This window comes from Lepisosteus platostomus, chromosome 5 (assembly GCF_059453375.1).
Source record: "Lepisosteus platostomus isolate fLepPlt1 chromosome 5, fLepPlt1.hap1, whole genome shotgun sequence".
Taxonomy (NCBI): Eukaryota; Metazoa; Chordata; class Actinopteri; order Semionotiformes; family Lepisosteidae; genus Lepisosteus; species Lepisosteus platostomus.
In genome coordinates, this window is record NC_142615.1 from 22,561,314 (window position 1) to 22,588,151 (window position 26,838).

At 45.2% G+C, this 26,838-nt stretch overlaps 2 protein-coding genes and 2 non-coding genes across 4 annotated transcripts in view; 3 read left to right on the forward strand and 1 right to left on the reverse strand.

Annotated features, from left to right (window-relative positions):
• LOC148664987 (zona pellucida sperm-binding protein 3-like) overlaps nt 1-26,838 on the reverse strand; it is a 246,998-nt gene that overhangs the window by 77,456 nt on the left and 142,704 nt on the right. The window lies entirely within an intron of this gene.
• Nucleotides 1,438-1,510, forward strand: trnal-uaa (transfer RNA leucine (anticodon UAA)). The gene has a single exon. It is a non-coding gene; the product is annotated as a tRNA-Leu (tRNA).
• On the forward strand, nt 1,620-1,692 carry trnav-uac (transfer RNA valine (anticodon UAC)). The gene has a single exon. It is a non-coding gene; the product is annotated as a tRNA-Val (tRNA).
• On the forward strand, nt 6,055-25,605 carry LOC148665004 (GTPase IMAP family member 8-like). Its single transcript, XM_088632884.1, has 4 exons — nt 6,055-6,334; nt 12,582-12,692; nt 13,973-14,965; nt 23,982-25,605. The coding sequence occupies exons 2-4, from the start codon at nt 12,662-12,664 to the stop codon at nt 25,256-25,258; spliced, it is 2,301 nt and encodes a 766-aa protein (XP_088489010.1). The 5' UTR covers nt 6,055-6,334; nt 12,582-12,661; the 3' UTR covers nt 25,259-25,605.

Below are 26,838 nucleotides of genomic sequence, written 5' to 3' on the forward strand. Positions count from 1 at the left end.
TGCTCCGTCCATGACAGGCGTGCTGGTCTCTGGAGAGAGAGCACGGTCCATCAGCGCACTCCAATAAAGGCACTGGAAGCAGCTGAATCGCATTGGCGAAGCTCAGCGCTGGGCCGCTGGGCACATCTTACCACCGTTTCCGTAGTGTAGTGGTTATCACGTTCGCCTCACATGTGAAAGGTCCCTGGTTTGAAACTGGGCGGAAACAGACTTCTTTTGTCGCCACGCACAAAAGGGGATTGGGGATTCGCCTAGCGCTGTGATCGAACAGACCCACTCACATCTTAGTGTGGCGGGATCTGTACAGTGCATGTCGCTGCGCTTCCTGCTTTCACTTCAATGCGCGTCCTGATGTACCCCGGTCTCCCGGTCGTGTGACAGGTGGGGACAGGTGACAGGTCCTATACTAACGAGGAAGACATCGCTCTCTCTGACCCCCGGCATCGTGTCCCGACCCATCGTGCTGGAATCCGACGCGTGCTGTGATTCCTTTACGGAGCGGAAATGACAACCGAGGAGCCGAGAGATCATTTCAGCATTTCGCGTCTGAACGGAAAACACAAACAACCAACTCGGAATAACTTGCTTTGGACGCTTTTCAAAGCGTTCTTTGTGCACGACGACTGCGCCGTTTAGCAGATACAAATGGGTTGTACAACTTTGAACTAGCAAATGGAAGAGGGCTAAGCCCCCTCTCTTTTAGCCCAGGTTCGATCTGTCTCCCAGAATCACCAGGGCTCGCACACACACACCCGTGCCGTTGAAGTGCTCTGCTTCATTTCTAAGGGCATTTCAACATTCGCTCCTACCCCGAGAACAGAAAAGACAGCATCCACAGCAACAACAGCTCAGGTCTCTGCACAGGAGCTAAGCTGCCCCCATCTCCTCTGCTTTGCGGCTCCTGCTGAGCGGAGTCCTGCCTGGAGCCGTGTTTGCAGGCGGCGGCTCCCCGCGCCCTGTCTGTGCGTCGTGTCCAAGAGCTCCTGGGAGGAAGAGAGAGCCCTCCCCCTCGGGGGCTTTTCCACGGTCTGTGTGAAGAGGGGCGGGTGTGTCCAGTAGCTTATCGAGCGGAAGCCTGGGGCGGCGGAGAGCTGTGATCGTGCAGACCTTGAGGTGTCACCTCTTTGTCTGCTTTCCCGCCCCCCCTCCGCCCAAGCTCTGCTCCAAAGTAGCCCGGCAACCCCTCACACCTGCACGTGTCAAACCTAAGGTGTGGCCATGAGACACCCATGGGGTGTCGTTCTGTTCTTGCTAATTGTTTCCTGCCCGTCGCAGGCAGGAGTCCATGCGAGGAAGATGCGCTGGACAGAGCTCAGAGGGCGCAGCTGGGTGGCTTTCCTTCTGAGTGACGTTCCTGCAACACTCTCCCGCTACTCTTGGTGCGCTCATGCCGCAACACAGGAAGGCTGGAGCAGGTGGCTGTGCACTCTGTGCACCGCCGAAATAGCTCAGTTGGGAGAGCGTTAGGCTTAAGATCTAGAGATCCCTGGTTCGATCCCAGGATTTGGCATTTTGTTTCATCGCGCCCTTTGTTCCTCTCTCCAGCACCCCCTGCCTAAAGTGACGCGTCCCTTTCTCAGCCAGAAACGCAAGCGAGACACCAGCAGCGGTCCCTGCAGGTTTCCGTTGTGTAGCGGCTATCACGTTCGCCTTACACGCGAAAGGTCCCGGGTTCGAGACCGGGCGGAAACAGCCTCGTTTTGCACGCTCCTGTACTTCACAGAGGTCTTGAGCGACCGGTCATTTGTTCCCAATGTATTTCCGGTGCCTCCGTGCACTCTTGTACCAAACGCACGTTCCTTCTGTACGCGGAGCCGATCATTTGTAATTGGGCTGTGCCGACAGACCAGCACGAGCTCTGTCGGCTCAAAAGCAGCGCAGGACCTGCAAGAACAACAGAAAGATTAGCATCCAGCGGGGGCCTCTTAGTGAGCCCAAGATCTCATCAAGAATCGGCTCCAGCAACAGGGCTGGGCGCATTGTTCCATTCTCCGACCACTCTCGGTGTAAACAAGTCCCTCCTGGTCTCTGCTTGAAATGCACTTTCCTGCGTTTGCTTTGGTGTAACTGGCTTCCCCTGCATGGGCGAATGTGAAGAAAACCGAGAAGAGGTCGGAGTGGCCTCTGTCGTTCATCAACAATCCAGTCTGGCAGTACTCTTCTGTAAAGCGCCGTTCGTTCACATCGATTGGCTTTTTTTTGCCTTCATTTGTGCAAGTAGTAAAAGCAGACGCCCCTATTCTGCCGTGACCCGGATTCGAACCGGGGTTGTTGCGGCCACAACGCAAAGTACTGAGCACTATACGATCACTACCATTTTCTCCCTCAAAAAACAGATTATCCTTTCCGATAACATCAAAAAGGCTAAGGAATTTCTACGGCTGACAGCTCCACATCATCTTCCCTTCATAACTAACCTCATTAGATCTCTCAACTCTAAAATCTACCAGTTTCTCACTACAGAGAAGGACAAAAAACTCAGTCATCTTCTACAGAAGAAAACCATCAACACCCCGGACACCCTCACCAACCCTAACCTTGTTGTCACCATACCTTCTGACCTTTCCCTTTCACAGGATGAGCGATCCCTCCTCAGCAAAGGGCTCAGTTTTGTACCAGTTCCCAGGAAGCTGGACATCCCCCAGACCAATGTCGACCTTAACTGCTTTTACCGCAGGATCCGTCTCAGAGCACATTTTGCCGACAATTCCTCTTCACAGGCAGCTAGTAACAACCCGGTTATTGATGTCATTAACAACATTAATCCCAAACAGAGCTGTTGGACTCCCTCCTCTGGCTGTTTTCCACCAGTTGATTATTTCATCAACCAATGCACTAATCAAGCTCCCAAGGCACTCTCTATACCCAGTAAACATAGGTCTAAACTCACCCAAGGAGAAAATCAGGCACTCCAGTCTCTCCGCAACAGGGATGATATCGTCATCAAACCAGCGGACAAAGGAGGTGCTGTTGTGGTGTGGCGTAAGGATCTATATATCTTTGAAGCCTCTAGACAAGTAACTGACACTTCTGCCTACCTCCCTCTCCAACAGGACCCTACCACTGACTACCAAAAGGAAGTGGTATCCACCATTTCCCTTCTTATCAGTAGTAACGAGCTCCCCCAGAGGCGAAACCGGCTCATCATGGAACATCCACAGGTATGCAGAATTGGTCCTCACACTGAACGCATTCTCTTTCAATAATCTTTTTTACCAACAGGTCAGTGGAGTTGCCATGGGCACCAGAATGGGACCCAGCTATGCCAACATTTTTGTCGGCTGGGTAGAAGAACGCTTCTTCACTTCCTACACTGGCTATGTCCCTGACCTCTACAAACGATATATTGATGACTGCGTTGGTGCCGCCACATGCTCCAACGAACAGCTTGAATTCTTCCTGCACCATTTCACCAACTTCCACCCGTCCCTCAAATATACGGTTAACATATCTTCCACCACTCTTCCGTTTCTAGACATCCACTTGTCTATCAACTACCCCCGACTGTCCACTTCAGTTTATTACAAACCCACGGATTCACACAGCTACCTCCTGTACAGCTCATTTCACCCCAACCACACTAAAAACTCTATTCCTTTTTCACAGTTCCTTAGGTTACGACGATTATGCAGCGACGACATCGACTTCGAGAACCAAGCCCTCGAAATGTACTCATTTTTCATCAACAGAGGATACCCCAGCAGTGTGATTGACAGGGCCCTTGCCCGAGCCAAAAACACCCCCCGGAACATCAACCCGATCAGGAACTCCCGCCGTAACAACCGCATTCCTTTGGTGCTTCCTTACCACCCTAACACACTTCCTATCCCCAGGACCATTAACCAGAACTTTTCCATCCTACAGGATGATCCCTCCATTGGGGCCCTCTTTTCTGATCGCCCTATCATCTCATATCGCCGACCACCTAATCTGCGTCACCTCCTTATTCACAGCTCCCTTGACCGCCGTCAACAACCATCCACACCAGGCACTTCCCCTTGCAACAGAGCTCGCTGTATCACCTGCAAGTACACAGCCACCACCACAATCATTCAAGGCCCCTCAGGACAATTCCGGATCACCCAGACACCATCTTGTACCTCCAGCAACCTTATTTACTGTATCTCTTGCAGTAAATGCCCAGCCATCTACATTGGAGAAACAGGAAGGAGACTTGGAGACCGTTTCAGAGAACACGTCAGGGCTGTGAAGATTAAAGATCTCTCCAAGCCCCTTGTTTCTCATTTCACCTCTGACGGCCACGACCACTCTAATCTCTCCGTCTGTGTTCTCAAAGACGGTTTTCCGAACTCATCCATCAGAAAGACCACCGAAACTAAAATTATTCTGCAGCTAGGATCACACATTCCCTTAACGACTACTGTTCTTTTAAATTTTCTCCATTCATTGGAAGTTTCATTTCACACCTCTCTGCACCCATTCTGACTTCACACCTCTTGATTGGCCTCTCTTTCTGTCCCCTGCTCCCGCCTCTCACTGCTCCTCCCTCCCAACCTTTGTTCTCCAGCTACTTTACAGTACCTTTGCCTACTGCCCTGTCTCTCTCACACCTGAAGAAGGCTCCACGGCCGAAATGTTGTGTTCTCTTTCTTCTTTTTTTCAGCATGGAATAAACCTATAACTTGTTCCTTTGCAGCATACGCATGCTGACGCAGCTACCCACCTGATATAATAAACTGAGTCTGTCCAGCATCACATGTATCTGTACTGTATACTGTATAAGAGCTGGGAGACCCCAGTAGACCCCAGCTCTGTCTTACTGTGTGTATTGAGCTCAATACAGACTGAAACTGCACTGACTGTCTCCTGTATCACGTCTATCTGTACTGTATATAACTGTAAATCCCAGCTCACCAGAATAATCACGGACACGTCGTCGACAGACAATTTCCCCGCAAAGACAGAGGAGCGTGAAGCAGCGACATTAAGCGACTCTAACTTGGCGGCACCTTTCAAAATAAAAGTCAAACAAAACTGTCGCAGGAAATGAAATCCTGGATCAGGTAAAGTCTCATGTATAGCACAACAACACTTTGTACATCCTCAGAACTGGGTGGAATGTGATAAAGAGACCCACAGCTAACATGAAATTGCCGTTCTTTACTCATTTTTGGTGTTTTTATATCGCTTCCTCTTTGCACATTGACACAGCGTTGTGCTGTGCTAGATAGGAAAAAGTCTAATTCCTGACCAAACAAAAATATGTGCCTCTCCAAAAGTGGCTCAGATCTATTCTACAGACCCTCAGCTAATAGAAAATCACCATGGTTTTGCCAGATCAATGTCTTAGCCGATGTTGCTGGGGTTTATAAACTACTTTCTGTTCCCAGACTGGGACTGTGCAGTGATGGACAGGGAGTGGTCTCACTCCTGTCCCGACCAAACTCAAATCTGTATAACATCTGTACTGTACAGTATCTAAATATCCACTGTACTACATATGTACTGTATCTGTACTACATCTGTACTGTACTGTATCTATATCTCCACTGTACTACATCTGTACTGTACCTGTATCTATATCTGTCTCTCTAATATAATATTTCTGTACAGAACTATATCTATATCTTTATTGTAATATACTGTTCCTGTATCTCTCCTGTACAATATATGAACAGTATTATATCTATACTGTACTTTTTGTATATTGTACTGTATATACAATAAATACAATATAGATCTAAGGAATATATCTATAGATACAGATACAGCTACAGTAGAGATACAGTACATATATATTACAGTAGACATATAGATATATACTATACTAGATAGATACTACTGTACTATATCTGTTCCCACTCTCAGTCCGGGAACAGGAAGTGGTCTTATAAACCCTTATAAACTTATAAACAGCAACATCAGCAAAGATACATATCTTTCAAAACCATGGTGATTTTCTATTAGCTGAGGGTCTGTAGAATAGATCTGAGCCACTTCTGGAGAGGAACAAAGTTCTGTTTGGTCAGGAATTAGACTTTTTCCCATCCAGCACTGCACAGCGCTGTGTCAATTTGCACAGAGGAAGCGATATAAAAACACCACAAAGATTACAAGAGAACAAAAAATGAGTAAAGAAAGGCAAATTTCTATTAGCTGTGGGTCTCTTTATCACATCCCACCCAGTTCTGAGGATGTACCAAGTGTTGTTGTGCTATAAATGTGACTTCCAGGATTTTATTTCCTGAGGCAGGTTTGGGGTGCTTTTATTTTGAAAGGTGCCGCCAAGTTAGAGTCGCTTAATGTCGCTGCTTCACGCTTCTCTGTCTTTGCGGGGAAATTGTCTGCCGACGACGTGTCCGTGATTATTCTGGTGAGCAGGGATTTCAGAAGTGATCTTTTCGTGAGAGTTTTTACTTTAAACAACCGCTCGAGTTTTCCCGAATTCTTTTCGTGAAATGCTTTGACAGCTGCGATGATCTTCGTGTTCATAGTGCGAGCTGTGTTACACCATGATCACACCGCGTGTCAATGCACAGGGGTGAATACTTATGCATTCAGTTATATTCTGTTTTTGTTTTTAATTAATTTAGTAAAAAGTCTGGATTATTTTCACTTTGATATTATAGAGGACTTTGTGTTGATGGGTGCCAAATATTCTCAGTTAAATCTATAATGGTTCCATGCTGTAACTTCGTGAAATGTGAAAAAGTCCAAGGGGGGTGTAAACTTTCTGTAGGCACTGTATTACTGAGGGATTCTCTGTGTCTCCTGTCCTGTTAGTTAGAGTGCTAATTTCTGAGTGATTCACTCTGATCTCTGTGATCTCCTTTCTCACTGTCCTTACTGTGTCTCCTGTCCTCTTGTGTGTTTTTATTACTGAGGGATTCTCTGTGATCTCCGCTCTCTCTCACTGTGTCTCTTGTCCTGTTGTTTATGTATATTGTTGAGGGATTCTCTGTGATCTCCTCTCTCTCTCACTGTCTCTCCTGTCCAGCTGGGTGTGTTTATTACTGAGGGATTCTCTATGATCTCATCTCTCTCAATGTGTCTCCTGTCCTCTTGTGTGTTTTTTTACTGAGGGGTCCTCTGTGATCTCCTCTCTCTCATTCTGTCTCCTGTCCTGTTGTGTGTGTTTATGACGGAGGGATATTCTCTGTGATCTCCTCTCTCTCACTGTGTCTCCTGTCCTGTTTATGTATATTACTGAGGGACTCTCTGTGATCTTGTCTCTCTCACTGTGTCTCCTGTTCGGTTGTGTGTGCTTATAACTGAGAAAGCCACCAGCTGTTAGAAAAAGAGCACAAAATGACAAACAAAATGGCAGCTACAGAGGTTCTTATGAAGAGTAAACACACTCATGGTTCTAAGAAACGACAACCTTTCTCAGAAATGACAACGCTGTGAGGAGTGGTGTGTGACAACTTTCTTTTCTTAAAATGTTACGTGTTGCTTACAGATGTTTAACTGGTGTCCTGTGTACAGTGAGCAGGAGATGGTCTTGGGCAGTTTCATATTGAACTCAGTACACACAGTGACACAGAGCTAGGACTGTCCTGCAGGACGGACACACTGCTGGGGTCTCCCAGCTCTTATATACAGTACAGATAGACGTGATACAGGAGACAGTCAGTGCAGATTCAGTCTGTATTGAGCTCAATACACACAGTAACACAGCGCTGGGACTGTCCTGTAGGACAGACACACTGCTGGGGTCTCCCAGCTCTTATATACAGTACAGATACATGTGATACAGGAGACAGTCAGTGCAGATTCAGTCAGTATTGAGCTCAATACACACAGTAACACAGCGCTGGGACTGTCCTGCAGGACAGACACACTGCTGGGGTCTCCCAGCTGTTATATACAGTACAGATACATGTGATGCAGGAGACAGTCAGTGCAGATTCAGGCTGAATAGAGCTCAATACACACAGTAACACAGCGCTGGGACTGTCCTTCAGGACACACACACTGCTGTGGTCTTCCAGCTCTTATATACAGTACAGATACATGTGATAGAGGAGACAGTCAGTCCAGATTCAGGCTGTATTGAGCTCAGTACACACAGTAACACAGAGCTGGGACTGTCCTGCAGGACAGACACACTGGTCTCCCAGCTCTGATATACAGTACAGATACATGTCATACAGGAGACAGATATTACAATACAGATATAGATATAGTTCTGTACAGAAATATTATATTAGAGAGACAGATATAGATACAGGTACAGTACAGATGTAGTACAGTGGAGATATAGATACAGTACAGTACAGATGTAGTACAGATACAGTACATATGTAGTACAGTGGATATTTAGATACTGTACAGTACAGATGTTGTACAGATTTGAGTTTGGTCGGGACAGGAGTGAGACCACTCCCTGTCCATCACTGCACAGTCCCAGTCTGGGAACAGAAAGTAGTTTATAAACCCCAGCAACATCGGCTAAGACATTGATCTGGCAAAACCATGGTGATTTTCTATTAGCTGAGGGTCTGTAGAATAGATCTGAGCCACTTTTGGAGAGGCACATATTTTTGTTTGGTCAGGAATTAGACTTTTTCCTATCTAGCACAGCACAACGCTGTGTCAATGTGCAAAGAGGAAGCGATATAAAAACACCAAAAATGAGTAAAGAACGGCAATTTCATGTTAGCTGTGGGTCTCTTTATCACATTCCACCCAGTTCTGAGGATGTACAAAGTGTTGTTGTGCTATACATGAGACTTTACCTGATCCAGGATTTCATTTCCTGCGGCAGTTTTGTTTGACTTTTATTTTGAAAGGTGCCGCCAAGTTAGAGTTGCTTAATGTCGCTGCTTCACGCTCCTCTGTCTTTGCGGGGAAATTGTCTGTCGACGACGTGTCCGTGATTATTCTGGTGAGCTGGGATTTCATTTTTTACTGAGGGATTCTCTGTGATCTATTCTCTCTCACTGTGTCTCCTGTTCGGTTGTGTGTGCTTATAACTGAGAAAGCCACCAGCACAAAATGACAAACAAAATGGCAGCTACAGAGGTTCTTATGAAGAGTAAAAACACTCATGGTTCTGAGAAATGACAACCTTTCTCAGAAACGACAACGCTGTGAGAGGTGTGGAGACGTGCAGGAACACAGGTCTGCAGGTCACAGTACAGCAGAAATAGCCCACAGAAACCACAGAGAGATGTGCTGCACAATGTGTTTCCCCTACTCTGAGAATGAAAGTGAAACAGGAGTGGTGTGTGACAAAAATTATAAGTGTTGCTTACAGATGTTCACCTGGTGTCCTGTGTACAGTGAGCAGGAGATGGTCTTGGGCAGTTTCATATCGAGCTCAATACACACAGTAACATAGAGCTGGGACTGTCCTGCAGGACAGACACACTGCTCGGGTCTCTCAGCTCTTATATACAGTACAGATAGACGTGATACAGGACAGACTCAGTGTATTATATGCCAACATTAACAGCTGTGAAACAGTTACCCTGATGCTGTATCTGTTGTTGTGGGAGACTTTTATCAGGTCAACCTGTGGAAGGTTCTTCTGAAATCTTACCAGCATGTCTCCTGCCCAGCAAGGGGTGCAGATACTCTCGATCACTGATACACCTCTATCAAAGATGCCTACCGCTCCATCCCCCACCCACTCTTCAGACAGTCAGATCATCTGTCAGAGCTTCTCCTGCCAGCTCACAAGCAGAAGCTGTATGCTGGCAGTCCTGTGCGGACCAGCTGGCCACGGTGTTTATGAATATTTTGAATCTTTCACTTTTACAATCTACCATTCCCATGTGTTTTAAGAAAACTACCATTATTCCAGTGCCAAAGAAAAATACTCCTGTTTTAATGATTACAGGCCAGTAGCACTCACATCCACCATAATGAAGTGATTTGAAAGGCTGCTCATGAGGCACATTAACACACTTGTACCTGAGTGCTTAGACCCCCTGCAGTTTGCATACGGTGCAACAGGTCCACTGACGACGCTATTTTCCTGTATCTTCACACTGCCCTGGTTCACTTGGCTGACAAAGACACATATGTCGGAAATCTATTCATTGATTACAGCTCTGCCTTTAAAACAGTAGCTCCTTCCAGACTGGTCAGGAAGCTTAATGACCTGGGCATCGCCACCTCTCTGTGCAACTGGATTATGGGTTTCCTGACCAGCAGACCACAGACTGTGAGGGTAGATGGACAGCTTTCTTCCAAACTGACTATCAATATAGGTGTCCCTCAGGGGTGTGTGCTTAACGCCCTGCTGTTCTCCTTGTTTACCCACGATTGTGTGGCCAGACACAGGTCCTATTCTATCTTCAAATATGCTGATGACACTACATTCACTGGCCAAATCACTGCTAATAAGGAGACAGCCTACAGGGATGAGTCAGGAACCTGGGGGAGTGGTGCACTGACAATAACCTCCATCAATGTCAGCGAAACAAAAGAGCTGGTCATTGATTTCAGAAAGCAGGGTGGGGACCACACCCCTCTTCACATCAATGGGGGTGCTGTAGAGATGGTTAGCAGGTTCAAGTTCCCGGGTACCTTCAATGCCAGCGTGGTCCCAGCATGTAACTGGAGCTACTGAGAAGGTACAACAGTGCCTTTACTTCCTCAGACAGCTGACGAAATTTGGACTGTCTTCAGCTGTCCTTACCACATGTTACAGGTGTGCTGTTGAGAGTGGCTCAGGTGTGGGATTACAGTGTGGTTTGGCAGCAGCTCGTTACAGGGGGTGATCAGGTCAGCCCAGTCCATCACTGGAGTACAGCTCCCCTCTGTTTCAGACATCTTTACAAGTCGCTGTCTCAGGAAGGCTGGGAGTATCGTTAAAGATACCAGTCATCCTGGTTCCTCACTGTTCTCCTCCCTTTTCTCTGGTGAAAGTTATAGGAGCATAAAGGCACGAACGTCTAGACTCAGACAGCTTCTTCCCTCAAGCTGTCAGATCACTGAACTCCACCCACACCACTGGCTCATACTGATGTGTTTTATTCTCTAGTTGTATGTTATTTAACTTGTTGTTGCTGCTGTTCTGTGCTTTTGGTGATTCCTTGATGTCTTGTATAGGAGCACACATGCAAATAAGCATCTCATTGCACTTGTGCAGATGACAAGAAACTGAACTGAACTTCTCTATTCTGAACCTGTATTTCTACTGTACTGAAGATTCACAACTGAAACATTGTGTCTCTAGTCTTGTCCTTTCAAACCTTTACTTGTTCCTGTGCAGCCTGCTGACACAGAATTTTTAACAGGCATAAGGCTGTTTCTCCAGATGTTTTCTACGTGTAGGAACTTGAATGAAAAAGTGAACGTAATCTTTTTTTGTGAAATGCTCCTGTTTTATGGAGCCCTGGTGATGTTATATGTGTCCTTGTTTGTATTGTATGTTATTTTCTGCTTGTTTTGTTTCTTCTTGCAATAAAAAACCTTCTGCTTTCTGACCATCACTTGTTGTGGCACCCTGTGGTCAAGAGTGGGCGCCATTACATCACATCTCCTGACTGCTTCTCTGAGGCATAGATCGCCGGATATTAAATCTCAGTAACAAAATAAATTCATGGATCATGTAGAAAAAATCTACATATTTTGAAATGAAGCACAATAACTTGGACTTTGTGGAAGTACTGTCATTCACCATGTTGTCACAAACTCCCATTCCAGTTATCTCGAATGCTGATGTGATGCGGCCCTTCCTGCTCACTAGTCTCTATAATTACTGATGTACAAGTGAATAATTACAGGTTTTTCAGCAGACATTTCCCTGCAGAAATGTTTCAACTCTGCATGCAGAGTAAGTAGAGTTTGTCAGTAAAACCATCAGGAAGAGGAGAGGACTATTTCCATCGGATCAAAAGAGATATTTTTACAAGCCAGCTTGTTTACAGTGTCACACGGCTGCTTCACCTCACTGGAAGGTTTGTTGCCTCATTCTAAATCACAGAACATGGCGCTGTGCAGACCTGAAAATTTCACTGCGTTGTGATGAACACTGGGGTTTTTTATGTTTCTGTGTCCATTTTACTTTAATTGTGTTTGAAATGCACCCATCAATGCTGAATCTTTCTAACCCTGGAATTTAAGAATAGCGTTAAAGTTCCCCTTTATTGACATGTCTGTCCTCAGAATAAAGGAAGTACAAGATGATAATAATAATTCTTTATGGCACCTTTTTACAGTCTAGTGTCCGTCACTAAACTGGGGCATTAGAACCCACACAGACCGCAGGGTGAATGTCCCCTGCTGGCCCCACTAACACCTCTTCCAGCAGCACTCTCACTATAAGAAATATCACCCCTGTGTGTGAGAGTAGGGATGTGGACCCCAGTGTCCCGACTGCTGGTCAGTACAGATCCAGGACACTGTGTGTGAGAGTAGGGGTGTGGACCCCAGTGTCCCGACTGCTGGTCAATACAGATCCAGGACACTGTGTGTGAGAGTAGGGGTGTGGACCCCAGTGTCCTGACTGCTGGTCAGTACAGATCCCGGGACACTGTGTGTGAGAGTAGGGGTGTGGACCCCAGTGTCCTGACTGCTGGTAAGAGTTGACCTGGATATTCTGGTGATTTATTTTGGTCTTAATGATGAACCGGTTCAGTTGATAATTAACTTTATAAATCCACTAGGTGACACCAGATCTGTGTCACAGCAAGGACAGGAAACCCCCACCCCACATCAGCAGGAAGAGAAGGAGAGAGAGAGAGAGATGGCTTCTGAGAGCTCAGCGCTCAGCCCTGGTGAGTTTTCTTTTGTTCTAACTGAGAGTGCCTGTAAGAGAGTCCCTGAGGGTCTCTTCTGTGCACAGTAGCAGCTGGAGAAGTTTCTTCCTGTCTGCTGAGAGTTTGTTCTGTCTGTTAAACACACAGGGTCTGAACTAGGAGAGAGACAGGAGCTGATTTACTTTCACTTTCTCTTGTCAGGGATCAGAGATCGGTACTGTAAAACCCAAGCTGTTTGGAATTTACTAAATATTTAAATAAAGTGTTTATTTAAGGCAAAAATGATTGATGTAAAACCTGTCTGTTTGCTGATGGTATTGGATTCACACCATTAGTATTAATGATGCTCAGACATGCTATATGATCGTTTCCTGTTTGTTGCTCAGAGGCTGTGTTTATTGTACAGTTGATAATACCAGAGAGGAATAAGTACAGATGAACAACAGAGGAATTTATTTAGTCCATAATTAGTAGTGATTCCAGGTTCTCATGCAGCTGTTTTTCCTGTCCTGACTGGAGGAGCTCACCCAGCTGTGTCTGGAGAGAAGCCAGGTTATCGGCTTCAACAACATGGCTGGGCAGCTTGTTCCCCACACCCACCCCTCTCTGTGTACAGTAGAGCTTCATGTCTTGACTTGGGGAGCTCATCCAGCTGTGTCTGGAGAAAAGCCAGGGTATCTGCTTCAACAACACAAAACCTCTTTTTGATTTTAAGTCTTAGTGGTCCTTTGTGTTTCAATGTTAGTTCTGAGGATGTCTGAAATATCAATATCTAAATGTTCACTAATCGTCACTGAGGATTTTGAATATTTTGTATGTATGTGGCTCAGTACCTCCAGCCTGTCATTGTGGGACCCTCCCTTCAGACTAAAGAGAATCAGTTCCTGCAGCCTGTAAGTGTGGGACACTCCCTTCAGACTAAAGAGACTCAGTTTCTTCAGCCTATCAGTGTGGGACACTCCCTTCAGACTGGCAGGTGTAAAGGTTCTATAAATACAGGAATCACAGGTGGACTCTTAGTGCTAGCAGGACTGTTCTTTATGACAAAGAGGTCTTTTCATATTCAACAATTTAGTTTTTCTACAAAATTTTATGAAACCCCATGAAACAACAGTGAAATTAATAAAATGCCAGTATCTAATGACAAAAGAAATATGTTCTGTAGAGAGAACTGATAAAAGTAAAACAATACCTGTAATACAAATAATAATACTAATTTAAACTTATCAGAAATTGAATGTATACAAGAGATCTATGAAAAGAATTTGTGAAATATCAATGATCTTTGTCTCTGACAGGGGAGGCACCACAGCATCTCTCAGAGATCAGGATCGTGCTGCTGGGGGGACGACGGTCTGGGAAGAGCTCAGCAGGAAACACCATCCTGGGCAGAGAGGAGTTTCAGACTAGGAACCATTGTGTGAGAAGTCAAGGTGAAATAGCTAAGAGGCAGGTCACTGTGGTCGACACTCCAGGGTGGGATCCACAGCAGGTCAGACAGGAAGTTATCAAAAAGGAGGTTGTGTGCAGTGTCTCTCTGTGCCTCCCAGGACCCCACGCTCTCGTCCTGGCCATACCTGTAGACTCCTCATTCACAGAGGAAGAAAGGAACACATTGGAGGAACACCTGCAGCTCCTCACTGACAGAGCCTGGAAACACACAATAGTGCTGTTTACCTGCGGGGACACACTAAGAAACACAACCATTGAGCAGCACATTGAGAGAGGAGGGAAGGAGCTCCAGTGGCTGGTGGAGAAATGTGGGAACAGGTATCATGTTCTTAACAACAAGAACAGGGGCGACCACTCTCAGGTCACAGAACTGCTGGAGAAGATAGAGGACATGGTGGAAGGAAACTATGGGTGGCACTTTACTACTGAGACATATCAGGAGATTGAAAAGAGGATCAGACTTGATTATTTGAAACAGAGCAAGGAGGAGAGACAGAGAGAGACAGAGGAGCTGAGACAGAGGTTGGAGGAGAGACAGAGAGAGATAGAGGAGCTGAGACAGAGGGAAGAGGAGAGACAGAGAGAGACAGAGGAGCTGAGACAGAGGGAGGAGGAGAGACAGAGAGAGACAGAGGAGCTGAGACAGAAGTATGAAAGAAGGGAGAGAGAGAGAGAAGAGGAGCTCAGACAGAGGTTGGAGGAGGAGTGGAGCAGGAGAGAAGAGGAGCTGAAGGAGAAGATGAGAAAAACAATGAAGGAAGAGGAGCGGGAGAAAGAGACAGAGGAGCCCAGACTGCCTGTCAAGAGGAGGAACAGTGTGGAGTGGATTCCTCCTGCCAGTGAGTGTGATTGATGTTCTATTACTGAGTCACTTATCTTACTTGTCATCAAACCCAGGGATTCAACCATCTGGTGTCCTATAAGGAATTAAAATCATACTGTGCTCCACTCTGTACTGTATTACTAACACACTGATATCTACCAACTTAAACTGGTCTTCTGTGCTGTACTTGAACTGTTTTCTATCATTGAGATCAGATTTAATCCATCACAGCGAAATTCAGTCACACCAACAACCTCTCTGATCTGTTCCTCAAGACTATCTGACCAACAGTGTCAAAGGCAGCTCTGAAGTCCAGCAGGACAGGAATGGATGAAAGAGCCCATCAGCAGATCATTAGAAACTCTAACAAGAGGTGACTTAGTCCACTTTACTGTAATTGAACAAATTATTATCTGTTGAGTGAATGATACATCTGAGCTCTAAAATGAGTCTAAAATGCCAATAGAACTGAAACTCCTCAGTGTATCACTGACAGAAGAGCTCAGAACAGGAGCAGAAGTCTGAATGAACAGAGGGCCATCAATTAATATTAATCTCCTCTCATGTTTAACCTCCCTGATGCTCCTGTCTCTCCTCCTGTTGCAGTGAGTGAAGGAGACCCTGCAGTCGAACCAGGAGGTCGAGTCCCAGATCAGACAGAGACAACTGCAGATCGTGAGGAAGAGAGAGGAGAGGAAACAGAGGGACGAAGAGAGCACTAGAAGGAGCTGCAGAACTACCTCCGCAGGATGGAGGAAGAGATCCAGACACGAGAGGAGAAGATCAGAGCGCTGGAGGAGTAGATAGCAGAGCTGGAGGAGAGGCTGAGGGAGGAGAGGGATGAGGGGAGGAGGAGAGAGCTGGAGGAGGAGCTGAGGAGAGAGAGAGGGGAGAGGGAGAGGCTGCAGAGAGACATAGAGGAACTGAGAGAGGAGCAGGAGAGGGAGAGGAGAGAGAGAGGAGACACACAGGAGGGAGATGGAGGAGCTCAGGCAGCGCTATGAGGAAAAGGCCAGAGAGGAGGCAGAAACGCTCCAGCAGGTCAGTGTGTCAACAACACAGTTCACTCCAGCAGGACAGGAGCACAGGAGCTGCAGGAGGTCTGAGGAGCTGAGAGAGACAGTAGAGAGACTCAATTGTAGACAGATACAGTACAGTAGTTTGTTATTTCAGTCCCCTGAAGCAGAAGAGACATAAAAGAGATACAGGAGTTTGAATGAGAAGCAGAAGCAGCACAATGAGAGAAAGGCCACAGAAGATGATTGAGAGAAGGTGTTGCTTAAAACATTCTCTAATCTCTAATCATCTTAATTTATGTTACTGATGTATTTAACCTAAATTAAATAAATTATGTTTAAAGAGAACAATAACAGCAGCTTTGCTCCCTCCCAGCTTGTATCCAATCACAGCAGCCTCCCATCTGAAGCCCCTCCCTCTTCCCTCATCCTACTTCCTGTTCCTGTGGAGACTCCAACATGGCAGAGACGGTATCTTAGCTCAATACTTCTCTTGAAGAAGGCTCCTTTTGCCAGTATTATTGTGTAATGACGTGATTGTTGTGTTGCCAAGTGCCTTGAAAACATTTACAGATGAAGGTTTTTCTATTAACTTTAGTCAAGTGAATCCCAGCTTTATCAACGAACATTTTAAGACGAACATTACCAACAGAAGGGACAGTACAATAGTATTACTTTATGTGCTGCATTGAAATGTTGAGATTTTATATATATACAGTAATTGGAAGGCATTATTGAGATTATTGAGTTTCACTGTTTATTAAAAAGTATTTGTGTATAAGGATCTTTCTCCTGTTTTTATACCTCATCAGTTTAATGGACCAATATTCTTAAGAGACTCATCAGAGAGGCTGGACTCCAGAGTCAGGGGCAGTGAGACTTTACACTGGGCACTATCAGGTGATACAGACCAGCTCAGTGCAGTTAACCCCAGCAGTTTGTAAAGCCTGATAGAGACTCATCAGAGAGGCTGGGCTCCAGAGTCAGGGGAAGTGAGACTCTACACTGGGCACTATCAGGTGATTCAGGTGGGTAGCTGCGTCAGCATGCATAGGCTGCAAAGGAACAATAGGTTTATTCCATGCTGAAAAAAAGAAGAGAGAAAACACAACGTTTCGGCCGTGGAGCCTTCTTCAGGTGTGAGCACCAAAACGTTGTGTTTTCTCTCTTCTTTTTTTCAGCATGGAATTAACCTATTACTTGTCACTATCAGGTGATACAGACTAGCTCAGTGCCGTTAACCCCAGCAGTCTGTAAAGCCTAACAGAGACTCATCAGAGAGGCTGGACTCCAGAGTCGGGGCAGTGAGACTCTACACTGGGCACTATCAGGTGACACAGACCAGCTCAGTGCTGTTAACCCCCAGTCTTCCGTCCTTGTGTAGAAATACACTCCTTGTGCTGAATGTATTTCTATTCAAATAATCTTGTATTTCTACCAAATTGTGGATATTTTACTGGAGTTATTAGAGTAAACTACCAGCTTTCTATAAAGTCTAAATAATACTGTACCTCCCTGTATTCAGCACTAATCATACTTGTATTTATAAAGAATAAAAAGGGTTAATTGAAGAAGCTTTCAGAAGCACGGAGTGAAAAGAGAAAAACACACTCGTGTGTAACAGTGTTGTGAGTTCAGTGAAGTGTAGGTGGAGTGTGGGGAACTGTCCTGTTCAGTCGTGTGTGTGTTACAGAGTGTGAGACAGTTTTTAAACGGGACAGTGTAACATCACCTGTAATGAGTGTAGGATGTACGAGACTGAGAGGAAGATCAGCGATACCAGCTGCAGTTCTCCTGTTCTATAAGAACCTCTGGAAACGCTCCCATATAGTTACTAACTTCTTAGAAAAACTTTTAAAAAAGGGATCCAGTGTGAGTTTATTCTCGGCACGCGTCTCTGACTGCAGCCAGCACAGGAAGGGACCTGCGTGACGTCACCACGTCCAGGCTGTGAGGGACTCGCGGTGCAGACGCCCGCAGGAAGTCGCCCAGGGGGGTTGTGGGAATTGTAGTTTGTAACTAGTAGCTATTGCCTGCTGTGGTGAAGCGTTCAGACAGGGTTACACTTAGAGCGAACTACCTGCCTCCATGAACTTATTTAAACAGCCGTGGGTGAAAATACCAGGTTCATATATCTGCTGGGGTACAGAAATACAATATGAGGTATTAATAAATATTTACATATAAACTTCACTCGTATTAATACAGTCTCGTTTGAATAAATTCCGCTGTTTATCTAGTAAATTCATTTCAATGAGTTTTCATTCTTTACATTTCATTAGTGTGAGAGACGCGACTCCGTACTGGATACAGCACATAGAAACTGGATGGACCTCTGTTCACGACTGAAGACACTCAGGATAAAGAGTTAATTAACTGTAATTAATGTCATGAGCTGTAATGAGTCCCGGTGTCAGAGTAACTGTAACTGATAACAACACAGACAGTATTATATTAGTGAGAGTAACAGTCAGGAGATCAAATCCTTTTCTAATAAAATGGGACTACTGCATTTCTGTTATTTTAAATTGTTTTCTTGAGAGTGAAGTAACGGGAGACTTTAATTAGAAAGTGTTGCTGTAAAAAGCGAAGTTCCGGTTTTTATACTCGTCCAGAAACTGTCCCCGCTCTGACCTCTCCTCCAGGTCGCTTCTCATGTGTCTGTTCTGGCAGGTTTCTGTCTAAAAACACGTTACAGGACTCCTGTCTCATGTGGAGACACATGTGGGGTCATGTCAGGGCAGAAGTCCCACATTGTAAACCATTTAAACTGGGACTGGGTACAACCCGGATCAAGACAAGAACTGAGAGATTCATCAGTCTCAGGACTCTTTTCCACTGGTGTCTATCTCTCTGTCCTGTTTCCTAAAAAACCCACTAGTACCCCATGTAGGAAAGAAGGAAAGAAGACTCGCTCGTCACTCCTGTTCTGTCCCGGTGTCGCAGTAACTGGGACTGAAGCAGACGGAGAGGAGACGCGCACTTCCAGAACTTTCCTTCCCGCTCGGTTCTTCCAGCTGAGCCCCAGACGGACTTTTCCCCTCATGAGGAAAGAACATCTTCCCACACAAACAGCCCGTTTCTCTCAGAAACATTGGCTAACCCACAACATCCAGGGCACAGGGAGCGTTTTTACCAGCTGCGCCGCCACACCAGGACTCCCCTCGTCTGCAGAAACACCAGGGAAGAGCCTCCGCCATCCCTCCCAGCCCACAGGAGATTCCCGGTGCAGCAGCAGTATCAGGAGGACGAGCCGGAAGCGGGTTTTGGCGCCAGTTTTGCTCTTTTATTATCAGCTCATGAGAATAAAGTCAATATCAAACATAAAAGTCAATTTCTGGTCAGATTTGTTCTACACATAGGAAATTGAATGAGTGTAAGTAATTATTTTTTGTGAAATGCTTCTGGATTATGGAGCCCTGGTGATGTTACACTTATATAGCGCATTTCTGGACACTCCACTCAAAGCTCTTTACAGGTAATGATTATTTGGATGAAGATGGTTTTGGGGACTAATAGTCTGTTTCTACAGCCCACCTCCCAGCCAAACTAAATAACCTTAAAGAGACTCCACCATCCCTGGGGTGTGGACCCCAGTGTCCCGACTGCTGGTCAGTACAGATCCCAGGACACTGTGTGTGAGAGTAGGGGTGTGGACCCCAGTGTCCCGACTGCTGGTCAGTACAGATCCCAGGACACTGTGTGTGGGAGTAGAGGTGTGTGTTTTTTGCTGTACTGATAGCAAATTCCACCAACTATTGGCAATAAAGAATAATCTAATCAACTTCAAAAACATTTTCACTTTCACAGTCTTGTCACAGGTCAGTACTATCAAGGTCACATCATGCTGTCCTTGAAATATTTGTTTTTTAATTAGAACTTTAGAAAAATCATTCAATTGGTGCAAAACCTAACACATTGTAGGTCATCATTGATCATTTTAAATTAATTGATTACTAATGTCAATTACTAACGAGTGATAAATACATCAACAGATTTTATATAGCTGCACATGTCCAACAATAAAATTGACTCTTGATTTTCAGCAGATCTCATTTGAAGTAATAATAATAAAAAACTTTATTTTATATAGCACCTTTTAAGGTGTCTTCTCAAAGCAATTCACCGATTGATAACAACAATGTCCTTGCACAGCAGCAGCTGGAGAAGTTTCTTCCTGTCTGTTGAGAGTTTGTTCTGTGTGTCAAAAACACAGGGTCTGAACTAGGAAACAGACAGGAGCTGATTTACTTTAAATTTCTCCAGTGAAGATATCAGAGATTGATATTATAAAGATCGGCAGAGTTGTGGCTCTGTGGCTAAGGATCTTTGCCTGTGGGTGAAAGGTTGCTGGTTCAAATCTTGCAGTTGGCAGAGGAATCCTACTCTGTTGGGCCCCTGAGCAAGACTCTTAACCTGAACTGCTCCAGGGGCACTGTACAATGGCTGCCCCTGTGCTCTGAATCTGTCTTTTTCACATACCCCAGCTTGCTCTCCATGAGACACACAGACTGGGAGAGAAACTGGGGAATATGTTATAATTCAAGCTGTTTGGAATTCACTAAATATTTTAATAATGTGTTTATTTAAGGTAAATTGATTGATGTAAAACCTGTCTGTTTTCCTGTTTGTTGCTCAGAGACCATGTTTATTGTACAGTTGATAATACCAGAGAGGAATAAGTACAGATGAACAACTGAGGAATTTATTTGGCCCATAATTAGTAGTGATTCCAGGTTCTCATGCAGCTGTTTCTCCTGTCCTGACTGGAGGAGCTCATCCAGCTGTGTCTGGTGAGAAGCTAGGGTATCGGCTTCAACAACATAGTTGGGCCTCTTGTTCCCCCCTCCCACCCCCCTCTGTGTACAGTAGAGCCTCCTGTCCTGACTGGAGGAGCTCACCCAGCTGTGTCTGGAGAGAAGCCAGGGTATCGGCTTCAACAACATGGCTGGGCAGCTTGTTCCCCCCTCCAACCCCTCTCTGTGTACAGTAGAGCCTCCTGTCCTGACTGGAGGAGCTCATCCAGCTGTGTCTGGAGAGAAGCCGGGGTATCGGCTTCAACAACAGGGCTGGGCAGCTTGTTCCCCTCTCCCACGCCCCTCTTTGTACAGTAGAGCCTCCCACTCCTAATTTTAAGTCTTAGTGTTGCTTTGAGATTCAGTGTTAATTCTGAGGAACACTGAGGTGTCAATATCTAACTGGTCTTTAATGATGACTAACTGTCACTGAGGATGTTGAATATTTTGTACAGATGCAGCCATTCAAAGTGCGCGGTACAGACATGTACCGGAGGTAATTGGCTACGGTGTCGTGCATCGTGACGCAAGATGACGCGGGGTACCGCTGTACGTGATTGGTTGACCGACAGGGGCACTCGTGGTCCGTTGGTCTGTCGTAGAAAGACTTACAGTAAACGTCTTTGCTGTGCCCGTTGTAGACATTGAATTTTACCACTGAAGGGAAATCTTAGTGCCTGAGCATAAAAAGAATAGGAGCATACTGCAACGCGTGTGAAGGCCATAAACTATATTAATTTTGGAACTTAAACATACAGTATATGGCTGGTCTTGGTACTTTAAAGTAAAAAATACACACCAGTATTCCATTTCTCCCTAAACATTTTAAGCATCGAAGTCTTTAACTAAAGAGATACCGGAGTCAACAAGCATACTTTTAGAATTTGATTAATAGGGAATATAATATGGAATCGCGTATCTAAAGAATTTAATAACGATATGATTATATTCGTGTACTGCGACAGGGCTGTGTAGGGCTGTTTCGCCTCCCTCTTCATGCGTCTTCCCTTGTAGCCTACTGGTTTATGTGCCTGACTACCAACTGATGGGTTGTGTGTTCAAATCCAGCTGTTGCTGGACTTTTCTTTTAACAAACATTTCTTTGAAAAAATAGAATAGCGATATTATGGACAATCAATTGACTTTTACATTTCAAAATATCACAACATGATCGATTCTAAGTCATTTTTGATAACAATCAACAAACAAACATTTCTTTGAAAAAATGAGATGTTTCCCTTGGTCAGAGATATAAATATATAATATATAAATAAATTAAATTTAACTAACGTGAAATAGCGTGTGAAAAAGTGGCAGTTTTAAGCTTTTCTGCTAATATAATATGGAATCGCGTATCTAAAGAAATTAATAACGATATGATTATATTCATGTACTGCCACAGGGCTGTGTAGGGCTGTTTCGCCTCTCTCTTCATGCGATTGTACCAGGAAGAGGATTTCTTTCTATTCGAAACGTGTATTTTAAAAGTTTAAGAAGTAAAAACCTTACAGCGTACACAGATTTCTAAACTGATCAGGATCGTTATCTTTGTCTTATGCATAATAATGTTCACCGCTCTGTCCAGCAAATTAATAATAAACTTTATTTTATATAGCGTTTTAAACGAATAAGTAATTAGATTGCTCATAAACCTAATCACTTGCTTTTTCTTTTTATTTAGGCTCAGATTTCAACTATAGATCGTATTATTAATAACCATAATAACAACCAACCAACAAAAACAACCATATAAACATAATACCAACCAAAAACATAGACAACGACCACAATACAAAATCAAATATATCAAACCATTATACTCTCGCAAATTCCTCCAATTATCATAATCCTGCCCCTTATGCAAAACAAAACCCTCCTCCCATCCCAGTTTATCCTCTTTATCATAAACAAAATCCACCTCAATTTTCAACATAAAGCATTACACAAAATCAATACCTCAACACTCCATACTCAACAACGATAATTCACAAACAGCCAGAACATGTAGTGGTTTCATTAGTGACAAAGGCTAGTGACCTTTGTTTCATTAGTGACAAAGGCTAAAAGGGCTTTTATGTAAACCATGTTTGCTATTAATTCATTCAGGGCTAAAGTATGTTCATTGTCTTCAAATGAAAGAAGGGTTCCTTTCGCCGTGGTCGGGTTGAAATTAGAAGCTTGCCACGCCTGGACTGTTACACCAACGTATTAGCATGTTAAAGCGATTTCATTGAGGAGCCTCGCCTTTCTTAACTAGTACTGTACTTACTGGGTTTTTGAGGGGGGGGGGAGGTGTCTTTTGCTGGAAATCTCGCCTGCTTCTACTTTACAAGTACAACCCCTCTTTGCCGGAGTGCTGGCTGTGACGAATTAAACCGGTTTCACAGGTATTTTCAAAGTAGGAAGTACAGTGTTAACTGGTAGCTGGGCTCCTCAATGAAATCGCTTTAACATGCTAATGCGTTGGTGTAACAGTCCTGGAGTGGCAAGCTTCCAATGTCAACTCGACTCGATTGGAAGACAATGAACGTATTTTAGCCCTAATTGAATTAATAGCAAACTTGGTTTACATAAAATACATTTTTCCAAGAAAGTTTATAATAATACGATCTATAGTTGAAATCTGAGCCTAAATATAAAGGAAAAGCATTTTCAGAGAGTAATCACGCTCTGTTTATGTAGAAAAAGCGATTAGGTTTATGAGCAATCTAATTACCTATTCGCTTAAAATGCTATATAAAATAAAGTTTATTTAGAGATGAATGATCAGTGTCGCAGTTTAAATAATTTTCGTAGGAGGGCTGTACAAAGAGTGAAATACCAGAAGGATGATTGCACTGGACTGCACACTCTCCTAGAGTGCTGTTCTTCACTGGATTGAAAGGATTACCTTTCCTTCTTCAATTATCTTCATTCCCCTGTAACAGTACAGTACTACAGCATGACTGTTGTTGCTTGTGGACAGTATATAAACACAAATTTTAAGATGAAACTTGAGTCACTTTGGAAAAAAAGTTCTGACACAAGTTCTGACAAAAGAACAAAAGTTCACAAAATCATGAACATCAGGTAAAACTTTGTAGTTACTTGATGTCAAAAACGATAAGTTTCTTTTATAATGACTTTTAAGTTTTGACTCTTGAGCAAACTGAACCCTTCTTATCTGTGGAAAGGTTAGTGTGTAACCTCCCTGATGCTCCTGTCTCTCCCCCTGTTGCAGTGAGTGAAGGAGACCCTACAGTCGAACCCAGACTCCAGCCCTGCCCCTCTGAGCTGAGACTGGTGCTGCTGGGCAGGACTGGTGCCGGGAAGAGCACAGCAGGAAATATCATCCTGGGCTCAGAGGAGTTTCCCTCTGAAGCCAGCAGCTCCGCAGTCACTCAGGAGAGCCGGAAGAGGACAGGACAAGTGTCCGGTAGACGGGTGACTGTGGTGGACACTCCAGACTGGCTCCACACCGGACTGTCTCAGGGGGACAGGAGACGGGATGTGGGGCTCTGTGTTAATCTGTCTGCCCCGGGACCCCACGCCTTCCTCCTGGTGACCCCCCTGGGCCGATCCACAGGGGAGGAGAGGAGGACACTGGAGACAGTCCTGGAGATATTTGGGGAGGGGGCCCTGAGACACACCATGGTCCTGTTCACCCACGCTGATGAGCTGACCAGCAGGACGCTGGAGGAGTCTGTGCACACAGGCAGCAGGGAGCTCCAGAGGCTGCTGGAGAAGTGTGGGAACAGTTATCACGCACTCAACAACAAGGACAGGGGCAGCACTCAGGTCACAGAGCTGCTGGAGAAGATAGAGGAGCTGGTAGGAGGAAACAAGGGCAGCTACTACAGCAGTGAGATGTACCAGGAGGCCGAGTCCCAGATCATACAGAGGCAACTGCAGATCCTGAGGGAGAGAGAGGAGAGGAAACAGAGGGAGGAGGACAGACTGAGGGAGAAGCACCAGAAGGAGCTGCAGAACTACCTCCGCAGGATGGAGGAGGAGATCCAGACACGAGAGGACAAGATCAGAGCGCTAGAGAAGTGGATAGCAGAGCTGGAGGAGAGGCTGAGGGAGGTGAGGGATGAGGGGAGGAGGAGAGAGCTGGAGGAGGAGCTGAGGAGAGAGAGAGAGGAGAGAGAGTGGCTGCAGAGTGAGATGGAGGAACTGAGAGAGGAGCAGGAGAGGGAGAGGAGACAGAGAGAGGAGACACACAGAAGGGAGATGGAGGAGCTCAGGCAGCACTATGAGGAAAAGGCCAGAGAGGAGGCAGAGAGACACCTAGACCTGGTGAAGCAGCACCTCAGCACAGGAGCAGTGATACTGGGAGCAGGACTTGGGGCAGCAACAGGAGCCCTAGCAGGAGCCCTGAGGGGCCTAACAGGAGCAGCAGCAGGAACAGTGATAGGAGCTGCAGCAGGAGCTCAGATAGGAGCTTTACTGGGAGGAGAAACCAGAGCAGCACAGACTCACACAAAAGAGCACACACAGCCTGCAGATACACAATAACACACACAGCTCACAGACACACAAGAGCAAACACAGCCCACAGACACACAAGACCACACACAGTCTGAGCTGAGAGAGAGCTGAAGACACTGAGACAGGAGCAGGAGAGGGAGAGGAGGAGCTCAGTGTTATTCGAGTGACAGAGAGATACAGACAGACACTGATACAGAGAGGCCATTCCATTTGGTTCACAATTAAGGTGTTTTTCTAGCTGATAGAGTTTCCTGATAAGGAACAACTCCCAAGGCTAAGACACATCAACCACCCTAACAAATGGTCATCTCTGGGGCCTCAATGTTGGAGATTCTAAGGGAGAGTCTTATTCAAAGTTGTTTACAACTCTAAGGTCAGAGTGCATGGTTATCATCATCACCCAATCAGGAACTGGTAGGGCAGGTTAACCCCACATGGGTCTTGAATGCCCATGAAACTTTCAACCAATGAACAGCCGTAGTTCCTCCAGGGTAAAACAGGCAGCACAGGACTTAGTCAGTGCGCCTCCTGGACATTCTCGACTCAGCGCCTCCTGGACATCCTCAGACCCAGCCCAGACAACCACGTAACGGCCAGTGTGTCCGAGTGGCAGGACTTTCCTTTGTTCTAAGAGTCGAGAACGGAGGTTGCCAGCGTGTAACCAAAGGATCCACCCGAGGTTAGCCCAGCAGCAAGCCTCATGAACCCACCGCGAAAGATCACCTGATCAACAAGTGAACTGCGGTCGGAACTGTGGACAGCTGAAATCAGCATTAAGAACTAGTGCTACATCAGGAACGAACTGGTCTTCTTCCTGTCTAAAGAGTGTGACCTGCTTGGACACGCAGAAACTCCTGTGCAGAAACTCTGCTAGTAAAGCCAGAACTAACTAGCCGGTCTTCAGAGAGCATCAGCAGGAATCTCTCCCTCCTTCTCCCACACCGCCAGCCGCACCAGCACTGCCTGTCACTGGGCCAGAGGATGCTGATTGGATGCAGCAGCCTGCCACCACTGTTTGTGTCAGCGGGAGATCTGATTCCACACAGATTGGATGAGTATTCAACATTCTGCATTACAGCTCGAGAATTCAATTGTTACCTCAACCACAGTTGACATCAATTTAATTCCTATGAGTGATGTACTTGCTTTTCAGTATCTAGTGTAGAACTTTTAACCAAAGTTAATTTAGGAAAGGGTCTAAATTAATGATATACTGAACGTATGTCCCTCTTGCTTTGTAACTTTTTATTATTGAATATATACGTTTTGTATTCTGCTAACCCTCACTATAAGATCTGTTATGTTTATATGCACATTTTATGTATTAATAAATGTATTCTCATGTATTAGTATCTGTGTGTGTGCGTTGTTTGAGTTATCCCGCATGGTTGATTCTATTAGCCATCAGAAGAATCATTTTGTGACTTACTGCTACAATTAATAATTGTCCCAGTTAAGCACAAAACCCTACATTTACTGGTGCCTCGTGAGAGGATGCCTACACTACTGACATCCACTTCAAATCTATCAGTGGATTTTGACCTTAAAATCTTTACTACTGGATCTGGTTTTCTGAAACTGTGACCTTAACATTGAGATTTTACTTT